The 14920-nt window shown below is 38.5% G+C and overlaps 1 protein-coding gene across 3 annotated transcripts in view; it reads left to right on the forward strand.

The window, feature by feature from the left end:
* Nucleotides 1–13113, forward strand: part of cdk7 (cyclin-dependent kinase 7) — a 53048-nt gene extending 39935 nt beyond the window's left edge. For 2 of the 3 annotated variants that reach the window (XM_043706637.1, XM_043706654.1), the window contains 3 exons: nt 4967–5116; nt 5771–5915; nt 12504–12889. In XM_043706637.1, coding sequence (XP_043562572.1) covers nt 4967–5116; nt 5771–5915; nt 12504–12571 — 363 coding nt within the window. In that variant the 3' untranslated portion in view covers nt 12572–12889. The other variant, XM_043706645.1, reaches the window with a different exon arrangement.
* Nucleotides 13114–14920: the final 1807 nt, after the last annotated feature.

Below are 14920 nucleotides of genomic sequence, written 5' to 3' on the forward strand. Positions count from 1 at the left end.
AAAAAAGGAAAGGACCCAGAAGATTGCACGTCTTACAGACCAATATCCTTGCTAAATGTAGATTTTAAAATCCTCTCTAAAACGTTAGTATTGAGGCTAGAAAGGGTATTGCCACATATCATAAAGGAGGATCAGACGGGGTTTATTAAGGGCCGTAGATCATCCAATAATGTTAGAAGGGTTTTGAATGTGATTCAAGCCTGCCATCAGGGAAAGATACCAGGAGTTATAGTCCCATTAGACGCAGAAAAAGTGTTCAACAGGGTTGAATGGTCATATTTGTTTTACACATTGGAAAGGTTTAGCGTTGGAAAGGTGTTTACCAAATGGGTCTCAACACTGTGATCCCAAAGCAGTTGTGATTACCAATGGATTAGGCTTGGATAGCTTCAGTGTGGATAGGGGCTGCCGTCAGGGATGTCCTCTTTCGCCATTGCTATTTACGCTAATAATTGAGCCACTAGCAGAAGCTGTAAGGGCTGACCCTAATATAACGGCCCCGAGGATTGGTACAGGTAAACATAAAATTATTCTTTATGCAGATGTTCTTCTATTTCTCAGTAATCCTTTGATGTCCGTGCCTCGCTTAATCCAAGTTATTAATACATTTAGTGTATTTTCAGGCTATAAAATTAATCTCTCACAATCAGAGGCTATGCCAATGGGTGACCTTGCTATGATACCCCACTTAATGGACGGATCCCATTTTCCCTTTCGTTGGTCCCTGGAGGGTTTTTTATATTTAGGCATTTTTATTACCCCAGTATTTGGTCAGTTATACAAGGCTAACTTTGTGCATTTACTGGAAAGGATAAGGCAGGACCTCCAGTGATGGGGAGACCTTCCAATTTCCTGGTTAGGCAGAATAGCACTAATTAAAATGAATGTCCTTCCCCGTCTCCTATACCCTATGAGAATGCTTCCGGTGATGCTGCTGAGGCTGGCATTATGTAAATTATATGGCTGGTTGGGTTCCTTTATCTGGAATCAAAGATGGCCCCTCATTAAGCTGAAGCAGCTACAGCTTCCACAGGCAAGGGGCGGATTGGATTTCCCAGATTTCAGGAACTATCAGTTAAGTTCCCTATTAAACTACATAGCCGATTGGATCTTGTCTGACCCGCAATCAATCTGGCTGGACATCGAGCTTTCTCAAGTAAAATGCCCACTCATTAACCTTTTATTTTCAGACAAGAGGAAAACCATTACGGATCACTGTAAAAACCCTATGATACTAAACAAAATTAAAGCTCGGAATATAATGCGGCAAAATGAGGGCAACTCACAGAAAACATCCTCCTATGCTCCGATAGTGGGAGCATGGGGATTTCAACCGGGGTTTACAGATGCCACTTTCAAACTCTGGAGATCCAGGGGTATCTCTTGTTTCGGGGATCTGTTTAAAGAAGGGGTCCTGAGGTCTTTTGAACAGCTGCGTCAGAAATTCGGATTACCTAATGGAGACCTCTTTCAATACTTCCAAATTCGAGACTATATACAGAAGAAGACCACGTTATTAGATAGTCTTTATAAATCAGATAGAGAATGTAGAGTGCTATGGCCAATGGGGGTATCTTCCGTCAGTACTATTTATCATTTACTACATGATGAAGTATCGGGAGATATGGACAATCTGCTTAAAACATGGGATCAGGATTTGGGACTAGAAATCTCTATAGAAACTTGGAATGACATTTGGGAAAACGCCAGAAGAATTACCATCTGCAGTAGAACTCAGGCTATTCAGCTGAAGATACTTCTTAGGGCCCATATAGAACTGGATCGATTGGCAAAATTTAAGGCAGGAGCGTCTCCAATGTGTCCCAAATGTAAAATAGAGGCGGGCACTCTTGTACTTTGCCTATGGACCTGTCATAAGATCCGTAGATACTGGACTAAAGTAGCAAGTGCTCTGACAGAAATCTTAGGAACGGAAATTAGAGTGGACCCTGTATCTCTCCTTTTGGGCTTTTCGAACCTACGCTCCCTGGATATGCACGGGAAGAGATTATTTTCTATTCTCTCTTTCTGTGCAAGGAAAAATATTTTGGTAAACTGGGTGGCTGAGGGCCCCCCCTGGATTTTCAAATTGGCACAGATTAATTATGGAATGTATTCCCCTTGACTTCCTTACAAATATGGTGCACCAAAAGACCGAATTATTCCATAAAATATGGCAGCCCTTCTTGAATTATATAAATACAGATATTTCGGCCATCCTAACAAGGGCTTTTACTTAATTGAGATGGCGAACCTGGCTGGTCTAGGGCCCCTTGGGAGAGGAATCCTGCGCGAATACGTGTTTTGTTACATTTGATGTTAATACATTCCCAATTTCTGTGTTATCCGTCGTTTTTTTTTCTCTTATTTGAATAATGTAAGAGACTTAATTATACACTCTGGTTAGTTGTAGGTTAGATTAGTAGTTAGTTGAGTTTTGTTTTTTTTTCTCGGTATTTTTCTTTTGTTAAATTTTGGTTATTATTTATTTAAGATTTAATTGTATATCAATGTTTATGCTTTACTTTTTTTTATTTTGTAAACTTGTAAAAATGTTAAATTTTCAATAAAAATATCTAAAAAAAAACAGAAAGGGTTATAAGAGATGGGATTGATAATCATCTAGAAAGGAATAAGTTGATTAGGGATAGTCAACATGGTTTTGTGGAAGGTTGGTCGTGCCTCACAAACCTTATTGAATTCTTAGAGAAAGTGGTTGATGTGGTGTATGTGGATTTCAGTGAAGTGTTTGATAAGGTTCCTTCCCCACAATAGGCTATTGCACAAAATGTGGAGGCATGGGATTGAGGGTGATTTAGCGGTTTGGATCAGAAATTGGCTAGCTGAAAGAAGACATAGGATGGTGGTTGGTGGGAAATATTCATCCTGGAGTTCAGTTATTCTTGGTGTACCACGAGGATCTGTTTTGGTTCCACTGTTTGTTCTTTTTATAAATGACCTGGATGAAGGCATAGAAGGATGGGTTAGTAAATTTGCGGATGACGCTAAGGTCGGTAGAGTTGTGGATAGTGACGAAGGATGTTGTAGGTTACAGAGAGACATAGACAAGCTGCAGAGCTGGGCTGAGAGGTGACAAATGGCGTTTAATGCCGAAAAGTGTGAGCTGACTCACTTTGGCAGGAGTAACAGAAATGCAGGGTACTGGGCTAATGATAAGATTCTTGGTAGTGTAGATGAGCAGAGAGATCTCGGTATCCAGGTACATGGATCCTTGAAAGTTGCCACCTGGTTAAGAAGGCATACGACGTGTTAGCTTTTATTAGAAGAGGGATTGAGTTTCGGAACCATGCAATCATGCTGCAGCTGTACAAAACTCTAGTGCGGCCACATTTGGAGTATTGCGCACAGTTCTGGTCACTGCATTATAGGAAGGCTGTGGAAGCTTTGGTAAGGGTTCAGAGGAGATTTACTAGGATGTTGCCTGGTATGGAGGGAAGGTTTTATGAGGAAAGGCTGAGGGACTTTGAGGCTGTTTTTGTTCGAGAGAAGAAGGTTGAGAAGTGTCAGAGGTAGTTTCTTTATTCAGGGCATAGTAGGAGCATGGAATGCACTGCCTGCAACAGTAGTAGACTCGCCAACTTTAAGGACATTTAAATGGTCATTGATAGGCAAATGGACGAGAATGGCATAGTTTAGGTTAGGTAGGATTAGTTCCACAGGCTGAGGCAATCTCAAGTGCCAAAGAGCCTGTACTGCGCAGTTATGTTCTATGTCTCTTTGATGAGAGAGCAGTCCCATGATCCTCTGGGGCAGTGGCAATTTTACTTTAAATTTTTATAATTAATGTGCCATGAACTGCACACAATGTGCACCATCAGTGAAATTCCCTAGTGGAAGACTATAGAGGCAAGTTCTACCAGGCACTGATTTACTTGAAACAGAAAATGCCTCGAAGAACTGCAGGTGCTAGAAATAAGAAACTGCTGGGAAAACTCAGGATTGGCAGCATCTGTGGAGAGAAAACAGAGTTAATGTTTCAGGCCAGTGACCCTTGTTCAGACTGATTGTAGCTAGCAAAAGTTGGTATATATGCTGATATTTTCTAAACAACCTGTTTAGAGATATTATTACACACTTTGTAGCAGGTGGGACTTGAACCTGGGCCTTTTGGCTCAGGAGTAGGGAACCGACTACAGCACCGCAAAAGTCCTTTAAGCATTTGTCCTCCCAACCCTTCTAAATCGCTCAACCAAGAGAAGGGGGAGAAACGCACCCTTCCTGTCTGCAGTCAGGCCTCGATCATAATCGGGAGGATTTGACCCTGCACAGGGAAACCCCAAAAGATTTCGAGTCTATCATCTTAACCACTCAGCTGTAAGTACATGGAAAGAATTTCTTCTTTCTGCCTAGAGGCGATTAGTCCCTTATTTTAATTCAATTTTACTAATTCTGCCTTAGCCATACTTCCTAATATTAAAGTTGTACAAGTTTGAGTGTGAAAACACCAGATCTTACCTTACAGTAAAACAGTCTTTTGTTATGGTTTTCTCACACACTAAATGAATTTGCAAGCTGTATGTGTTTATTTTGTAATTTGGACAACTGTTTGCTAAAAGATTTGGCTGATCCTGAGTCAGAAAATTTATCTAGGAGTTTCTTGTTTGACAAGTGTACTGACTTTGTGAAGTACGGACTAAACTGTTCTTTTAGGTCTTTATGCACAATGAAAGCATAAGTCAAATAAAGCCTGTAGCATCAGTGGTGTAGTGCACAATAGTCATTTCAAGATAAGAATCTCAAAGTTTTTTTAAATTCAGAATGATTAGACCATACAATGCAAATTTTAATGGTAATAGGTTCTAGTTGCAAATTGGATGGAAAGGCACTGTAATTGTTATTGGGCACTGCTGCATTATGACTAGGTGTTATATATTAATTTGCATTTTTTAGATTCATATCTAAGAGAAATACTTTGGATTTTTACATTAGTATTTTGTAATTGTAGGGAATGACCAGCCTTCCGGACTATATTTCATTTAAGAGTTTTCCTGGTACTCCACTCGAGCATATATTTAGTGCTGCTGGGGATGACCTACTGGAATTGCTGCAAGACCTGTTTACATTTAATCCCTGTGCAAGAATAACAGCTACTCAGGTAAATGGATATTATTCATTATTCTGGATTTCATAATGAACTGAGAGGTACAGTTCACTCACAGTTCAGGATTAAACATATAAAGTATGAAAATGACAGTTTTCTTTTTCATATGATTTCTTTTCCTAGCACCCTCCCCCCCACCACCGTTAGCCATAAGTTTATTTAGCGCTTCATTGAGTTAGAATATCCAGAAAGCCATAGATTTTAGTCTGTGGTTGGTGCTGAATTTTCTAGTCTCTGCTGGAGTATTGGTTATTGTTTTGCAGTTGACCTCAATGTCTCTGGGCTGAAGTACGAACTCCTAGCCAGTGTTGCCATCTTGAATGCCTAACCAGTGTTCTTTGCCAAAAATGAATGCATTCACATCAGATTAAATGAGGTACAAAGGGAGGCCAGCAATTGTAAATCTGCACAATAGCAAGGAGCCATCACCTCTGAGAGATGAGGAAATAAAACTAATATAGAAAATTGTGAATAAAAGTGAAAGGCTTCTTGTGGGATCATTTTTATATTCCTGGCAAACATTTGATAGCGCAAAATCCTTCATATTCTAATGGATTGCTTGATGAACTGACTGGTCTCTTCTATACTAGATGAAGTTTGAATCAATTGATACTCCTTTGACTGTGTTGCAAATTTAATTCTTTGAAGGCGCTGAAGAAGAAGTATTTTAGTAACCGCCCTGGACCAACAGCGGGACCTCAACTGCCCCAACCCAACTGCTCAACAGAAGTCTTAAAAGAGCAAGAGGCTAAGGCAGGTTTCAAACGTAAACGAACTGAAAACATGGAGCAAGGTAATGGATAGCCTTTTCTGTCCCATTGGATTTTTTCATTTCTCTTTTCTTGCCTGGTCAAAATTTTTCCTAAGGTGCATAACTGTGCATGTGTGGGTTATCATGAACAGCATGTTTTCCATCTGTGTTGGCAGCTAACCAGCTGACAACTAACAAAAGGCTTGTAACCACATATCCTTTATGTTTTATGTCCTATTAGAAGAATGCAATTCTATGAAAGTCTGGTCACTTGACTGTAGGCAACCACTTTGACTCCTGAAGATTTTTTTTATCCTGTTCATATTTGTGATGTCCCACAGACTGGAAGATTAAATGACTGTTAATCAACCTAGGCTTGCCTTATTTCTAACCAACTTGTTTCCCAGATGAGGACAAAACATTGACTATGCATTAGCAGCATGAGTGGTGTTCATCACTAGGATGCTACTGCCAATTTAACAACAGAGCCTGCCAATCACGTCATATGTGAATTTCCATGTCAGTTTGATGTTGTGTATATTAGTTGTATATTTCAAAGTCTATATTGAACAGCATATCCCTTCAGCTGGTCACAGCAGATAAGGTCCCAACTATACGGTTCTTACAAAACTCATTAGACAATGTCCAACATTAGTTGTGTTTGTGTGTTTGGGTTGAATGTGAACATAGGAGATACAGGTAGTAAGTTTACATATGCCACCAAAATTGGTGGTGTAGTGGGCAGTGAAAAAAGTTAACTTAGAATACAATGGGGCCATGATCAAATGGGTGGAGGATTGGCAGAAGGATGTTAATTTAGATAATTTTGAGGCGTTGCATTTTTTAAGGCAAATCCGGGCAGGACTTATACATCTAATGACAGTGTCCTGGGAAATGTTGCTGAAAAAAAGAGACCTTGGGATACAGGTTCATAGTTCCTTGAAAGTGGTGTCACAGTTAGGTAGGATACTGAAGAAGGCATTTGGTATGCTTGCCTTTCTTGGTGAGTGCATTGAGTATGGGAGTTTGGGAGGTCATGTTGGAGCTGTACAGGGCATTTGGAATATAGTGTTCAATTCTGGTCTGCCAGAAGAATGTTGTTAAACTTGAAAGTGTTCAGAAAAGATTTACAAGAATGTTGGAGGGATTGAGCTATAGGGAGAAGCTGAATAGGCTCAGCTATTTTTTCTCGAGCATCGGAGGCTGAGAGGTGACCTTATAGAGGTTTATACAATCATGAGGGGTATGGACAGGGGCATAGTCAGTCTTTTCCCCAGGGTAGGGAAGTACAGAACTAGAGGATGTAGGTTTAAGGTGAGGGGGCAAAGATTTAAAAGGGACCTAAAGGGCAACTTCTTCATGCAGAGGGTGGTGCATGTATGGAATGAACCACCAGAGGAAATGGTGGAGGCTGGTACCATTACTATATTTAAAATACGTCTGAATGGATATATGAATAGGAACGGTTTAGAGGGTTATGGGCCAAATGCTGGCAAATGGGACTAGAGTTATTTAGGATATCTGGTCGTCATGGACGAGTTGGACCGAAGGATCTATTTCCATTCTGTACATCTCTATAACTCGACAACATTTGCTGAGTGATCCTGAGTTTATGGAGAATTTCACTGACAATCAACTTAGGATTGATATTTGGGCATACAGTGTGGTGTATTTGTATGTACTGAAAGCTGCATATATTACTACTTGTTATTTGCAGACAGACAGAACACATGCTCATTTCATAATGAACTGTCTTTTTTCACCAATGTTCAAGTTGTGCACTACAAAACAACCATTTAAAAATTACTTTGGTCTTGCTGGTTTGTTTGTCAGGAGCATAAAGCAATGTTCCCTGTTTTGAGGAGGATGTATTTTGTATTCAACTTCCCCTCAGGTATTTTCTTTGACCCATATGCAGTATTAAATATAATATTTTAGTGGTCATTTTATTTGACTTATTATAAATATAGATACAGTACTGCTTTTGTTAATTCCACAACTTTTTATGAATCAGCATTTTCTTCCTCCTTGTATGGAATGTGGATGTTGATGGCAAAATTGGCAAATGTTGTCCATTGCTCGTTTCTTTGAACTGACTGGCTCTCCAGGCCATTTCACAACACAATTAAAAGTCAAATTGAATTGAAATCAAACTTCACCATCAGTCCTAGTGCGAATTGAACCTATAACCCCAGAACATTAGCATGCGTTCCTGGATTACCAGTATGCCACTACCTGTCCTTGTATCTGTGCATCCATGAATTGGAAATTCCACTGAAAGGAATTAAGGTCAAAATTCTAACTGATGCGGCTTCAAAAAACATGTGTTTGACTAATCTGTTGTGGTTCAGCTTAACAAACCACCAGAAGAATTGAGTACGGGAGCGATTTTCTTTTCACATGTTTATGAGGAGAGTCAGTCTTAAACATTCTAACTCTGGCAAAAGCACACAAGTTTTCATCTCTTATAATCTTGGTTCACGCAATCAATTTCTAATCTGATCAATTTAAAATCACATGCTAACCAGTTATCATTTATTCCTCTCAGTGGTTACAATAGGCATTGTTCATGTCCACCTAAGGCCTACCCTTATCCTGCTGATGGACAAAGTCGAAACTACACAATGTTTCTATCACTCACTCATCTTGCCTGGCTGTTTACCATCCTATCTAGAGAACATATGCTAATCTTCTGTCCTACTTACATTTATTTTATTAACAAACACTTCTAACTGAAAGTGCTATTTTTGTTTGCAGTTCTTTTTCTGCTAACTGTGGAAAACCATTTTCTCCAGAGGGTGGTGGGGTATGAATGCAGTTGAGGTGGAAAACTTTGCAACCTTTAAAAAGTACTTGGACGAGCACTTAGTGTTGTAGCGTTGAAGGCTTTGGGTCTGGTGCTGGATTAGTGTGGGTGATGGGCTGATGGACTCTTCTGGGCTGTGATTCTGTGGTTTTATGAAGCTGTTTAATCCATAATTAACCTTTCAGCTTTGACACTTTCACTTTCATGGAGCTGGTTTATATTTCAGGCAGGTGATCCTGCTACATGACCCTAAATATTCAACAATGCTGCAACATAGATGATCACAGGGTTAATTTACCTTACCCTGCAAATTCAGTTTTTTTTAAGTGCAGTTTGTATTTTGTAGTGCTAGGTTTGGGTGTTGAGATATTGATGTTATTATCAATATTCAGGAATTCAATCTTTGGGTAGAGCAGCTTAAGTCGTAGAGTAATGCTTCCTTTATTCTGATTTGGAGATGCCGGTGTTGGACTGGGGTGTACAAAGTTAAAAATCACACAACACCAGGTTATAGTCCAACAGGTTTAATTGGAGGCACTAGCTTTCGGAGCGCGGCTGCTTCAACTCTGATGCTTTGGTTGAAATGAATTTGAGCTTTCTCTACTACATCATTGTCTCTCTAAATTACTGATTTTGGAACAACATTTAGCAAGTTGACAAGTTTAAACTAGTGTGGAGAAGTTTTGGAGTGACTGATAACATTTTTTACAGGATTGAATGCAGTATAGTTATGTAACCAGTTTAATTTATTAAATAGAAACACTGAAAATACTTTCAGGTTAGGTGGCATCTTTGAAGAGAACAAACATTAGTATTTTGTTTGCACTGGAGATATGTTACAGGTGAACAGCACTTACGAAGAAACAGGACAAAGGAATCTATAGGGGGCGAAAGTCATAAAGGACAAATAGTGATCTGTAATGTTAATGTCTGCTACACTAAAAGAGAATTGTTAGATGAGGAAAAGGAAGATATTTTGGAAATTCTGGTTTGGAGAGGGTTGGCATCAGATTCAACACTAAAACCAAGAGATGACGAGGAAGTCCTTAGAAGTAGCAGGGCGCAACTAATATATGTAATTCTGAGATTCCATGGATATATAATAAATGTTGGATTCAATTTCATCTCCTAAACTAGAGAGAAGTCCAAGTGGGCAAATACAGAGTCAGAGATGGTCTACATGAAGCTTAGAAGAATTGCGCATTTGCAGCAAATTAATAAATTTTAGATTCTAGCAGGAAGCATCTTTTATACAGATGGTGTTCAGGACTGGAACAAAGAATTTTCATCATACCCTCAAAGTTCATAATACTTTATCTGGAGAAAAGCTATGGAGTTAAAGGAAAAGTTCAGTGAGTTCTGACTGGCAGAGGAGACAGGTAGTGGATTGTGGTTGTTCTGCTGTTCAAGGTAGAAGATCCGCAGGACCTTTAAGAGACCATGTACAACTTTAGTGAAAACTAGACCGTTGGAGCTGGGAAACTGGAAACAAACAAAGCAGTAGAGGACAATGTTGTGGATATAAGCAGATGCGGAATGGACAAGGGTGGAGAAAAAAGCAACATAAGCAAGTTGTCTACTTGGACTGTTCTGTTTGTGGCTTTTGAGGAAGTGATAGAGATGGGCAATGTGGTGTTGGCAAGTTGTCAATTAGGAAATCTCCAGAAGAGATGAAATGGCTAAATCTGTGGGAATTGATAGCTTAGTGTTCAATACTGTGGCTGTGGCTCAATAAGTGTGGAGAGAGTTGCCATTCAGTCTTGGCAAGATAATTCTTTGTGTCATACAGTAGCAGATCTCCTGTTGTAAGTCTATTTGATTATGTCAAGGCTGGAAAATGTTACCCCTCGCGGTAATATATTCAATTGCCAATAGTGTACTACCACAAGAGTAATGTTGAAGTATAACATTTTCTTATGAGCACCTGTTGCTTGTTTGTTTATAGTTTATGCTTTCAAAGCTTTCATTCACTGAGATCTGTTAAGTTTTTAAATTCATCTATTTATTCACAAGTGAACAATGTCCATTGTAAAACATTGTGGCTCAAATTAATTCATCTCCAGAAATCCTTCTGGAGCTTTGACCCTTCTCTGAGGAAATTCTTGCCTTAGTCTTTTAAGTATTCAAGGATTAAAATGGAGACAAGAACAAGTTGGCTGTGCTTCAGATGAAACACGTTTGCTTTTTCCAAATATCCTCAAGTGGAAACAGTGACATCTTGTGAATACCTAATTTAATGCATGTCTTTAATTAACAATGTTTTTGTTTCAGATTGACCTCTTTAAATGAGAATAAAAGCACAATTTTGTTTTGTTTTGAAAACACCATTTGTATCCATAGTCTGTTTTTGAATAAGACAAATGGTCAGTTTTGTCTATCAAATAGTATTTAAGCATATTTCAGGTGGCTGTGTACGTTAATGAAAAGGTACAGATGCCCCAATTTAACATTGAATGAATTCAAATTCAGGAAAATCCCCTTCCATCCATCACAAAAGTTTATGGTTTCACATTTATTCACTTTTTATCCTTTCTAAGTATATTCTTCATAGAATCTTAGACGATACAATCCCTACAGTATGGAAGCAGGCCAGTCAGTCCATCAAATCTGTATCCCACCCAATTAACTCCTACCCAATCCCCATAACCCCACATTTACAAAGGCTATACACTTAGCCTGCACATCCCTGGTCACAATGGGCAATTTTAACATGACCAAATCACCCAACCTGCACATCTTTGGACTGTGGGAGGAAACCAGAGCATCCAGAAGAAATCCATGCAGATACGGAGAACATGCAAACTCCAAACAGACAGTCACTCAAGGCTGGAATTGAACCAGGTTTCCTGGCCATTCTGAACCACTGAGCCACCATGCCAACCCCCAAGTACTTTGATTTTAAGTGAAGGTGCTTTTTAATGAGATCTTAACAGTTACACACCTTAAAGGTAAAATTTATATAAATAAAATGCAAATTTACTTGCCCAACCCCAAGGAAAGAGAATAAGTAATTTTAAATCATCTTTCAACTGATACGGAATATTCTTCTCTTCATTTTGGTTTAAAGCATTTGTAATTTTTGCTAAGAAGAGTTCTATGAAGAATAATAGTAATATTACCTGCCATGTGAAGAGATGTGTTCCACACTGTAAAATTACCTTCTCTTCTACATGTCCCTATTTTAATATCTAGTAGGTTCTAAAGTAATGACAGCAAACACTTTTTAAGCAAGTGCACTATATAAGAAGATGCATAAAATCCACGGTGTAAGAAAGCCATCAAGTTCTGTCTGAGATTATTTACCATGGATTTCACTAATGTTAATTGTATGAGTTAAGATTAAGTAGATGGATACACTGATTATGTAATTACTTGTGTACATATAAAGAGATATGTGTTGTAGAGTTCAAAGCTAAACTTTCATAATGCTTTAGTTTTGAATAAATCTAAAACTGAGTAAAAGTCAATGTCATGTAACCCCCACCCCTTCCTTTAATGCATTTGGTTAACTACTTTCTCAGTATCTGTTCCATTGTTAAATTGTAACCTGTGAGAATGAAGTTTGTCTGCTGTTGAGCTTGAGTTGATGCTTGTGTGCTCCAGTTCTAACATCACTGCTAAATAACCCATGCTAAAAACTTACTTCAATCCTATTCTTCTCATCTTTTGAAGTTAATGTCAATACTCTATGTCTTAAATTCCCACTTAAGACTTTAATTATAGCTGTATTGAAAATCAAATTTGAAGCCCATCAGTTTCATGTGACAGCTGTAAGTGTGTGCTGTGTTACTAGTGCCTTGAAGAATGTTTTTTATTGCTTTTAGCTTTCGTCCTGAAATTTATTCAACTTCTCCTCCAGGATTTTCAACATCAGCTTCTTTTCACTAGCTGAGTCTCTAGTATACCCATTGTAATCCTTGGTTCCTTGATTTCCTCCTGCTCAACAGAAAAGGAGATGCAGAACTGAAAAATGCTGTGTTTTGCATTTGAGACAATCTCAGTCAACCACTTAATATGGTGTCAAGAGTGTGCTTCATTTGAAAACCCAAGTGTACTACTTATTTACAGAGACACTCAATTTAATTTGCAGTAATGATGGTTCCAGTGAAGTTGTATACAATCCATTTATTTCATGCAGTCTCTCCACCTAGATTTATTATTGAATATAAATTCATTTTCATTAATAGCCAGATGTAAATGTTGTTGCACTTACTTTTAGGTGGCCTGGCTAAGAGATTAATTTTCTGACCCTTGTCGACTGCTGCTTATACTGGACAGAAACGGAAGCGTCATATATGATAAAAAAAATTCCAGTTACTTATTGTAACACAAAGACTTAGCTGCTGTGTATAAAGTGGAGCTGTGTTCAAAAGAATCCTGATTGTGTACTTGAATAATGTCTCATTAATTTTTCAATAAAAGTTTAAAAAAGGATGTTTGTTCATCTAGTGCATATGTTGAAATCAAGCACTTTTTATATACAAATTTTGAATAAAGAACTCTATTTTTACATCGTTTGCATGACACATAACTGATGTTACCATCATGATGTATTATAGGATATAACTATTTCTCACCTTGAGAGGTTAAAAAAATCTTAGTTATGAAATATCACTAGAGGAATATGATATTGTCTAACTTGTATGTTTACTTTAGAAAAATTAGCACATAAGATCTATGATACATTTGATTCGTATTTTTCAGTTTTATTTGCATTGAATTAAACTTCACCGATTTAGTAATTGTTTCCTAATTGTTGTCTCAACCTCCTCATTCATACCTTCATGGTGCTTTTCATCCTAACCTGCCTTTGACTTCTTTTCAATATTCTTAATCTCCTTCCCTAGTTCCCTATTAAATAGGAGCCTTGTTTTGCCTTTCCAGTTGTTCCTTATCCAGCCCTATCATTCCTTTTATTCTCCATCATTTCTTGGCTTAGTACTGGAAATCACCTCTTAAAGGCCCACTTGTGAACAAATGTAGGCTGGCACTTTCAGTGCCATGAAGGAATCTTGCACAGTTGTCTTTTATATTAGTCCCTGCAGGCAGAGATTAAAATCCATAAAGTGATATTAAAAAGTGGAGATAAAGCCATCCAGTCTCCTGGGTAATATTTATGTCTCAACCAATGGTTACATATTTCATTACCGTATATGGAAATTTAATATCTGCATAAATGCTTTTGTTATAACAGTGATTATACTCCAAAAATATTTCAGTGGCAGCAAAGTGCTTTGGAATAGTCTGAGGATTTGAAATTGTTCAATAATGGAAGCTTGTTTTTTTACTAATAGTCATTCTTCGGTATGTGGGCACCTACAGCAAGATCAGCATTTAGTGTCAATTTCTAATCGTTGCTGAATACATTGTGATGGGATACTGCTGCAGTCTCTGCAACAAGCTACTAAGCTGTTAGTTGCTGGGGTTTTTGCCAGAATTTGTAAAATGAATGTTCAAGTAAGAATGCATGAGGGGGTCTTTGAGGTGATAATATTCCCATGCATCTGCTGCCCTTGACCTTTTAGGTCACAGAAGCTGTCAGTTTGATAACTGCTGCCAAAACAGTTTTGGTGACTTACTGCTGTGCATCCAGTAGGTAACACGCACTGTAACCATGTTATGCTTATAGTGGAGAGGAAGGATGCTGACTAATATGCCAATACAATCCATTGCTGTTTTACTTGCTGGTATTGATCTTTCATGGCTGTTGTTAGAGCTGCACCTATTCACCCAAGTGGGGAATATTTCTGACTATAATATTGAAGGTGCAGAAGCTTTGCAGAGATAAGCAATGCTTAGTGGGACAAGATGTATTCATCCCTCCATCATGAGGTCAGAAGTGGGGATGTTCACTGATGGTTGCATGTTCAGCACCATTTACAACTCTATGGGTACTGAGGCAGTCCATAATAAAATGCAACACGATCTGGATAATGAAAACCAAATGAAGTTTGGATGCTGTAAATCAGAAACAAAAACAGCAATTGCTGGAAAAGCACAGCAGGATTGGCAGCATCTGTGAAGAGAAATCAGTGTTACCATTTTGGGTCTGATGCCCCTCACAACTTCCTCAGTTCTGACCAAGGGTCCTGGACCTGAAACATCAAATCTGATTTCTCTTCACAGATGTTGCCAGACCTCCCGAGCTTTTCCTACAAGATCTGGACAATATCCAGGCAACTAGCAAGTAACACAAATGCCAGGTAATGACTATCTCAAATAAGAGACAATCTGACCACTG

Source organism: Chiloscyllium plagiosum, chromosome 2, assembly GCF_004010195.1.
Source record: "Chiloscyllium plagiosum isolate BGI_BamShark_2017 chromosome 2, ASM401019v2, whole genome shotgun sequence".
Taxonomy (NCBI): Eukaryota; Metazoa; Chordata; class Chondrichthyes; order Orectolobiformes; family Hemiscylliidae; genus Chiloscyllium; species Chiloscyllium plagiosum.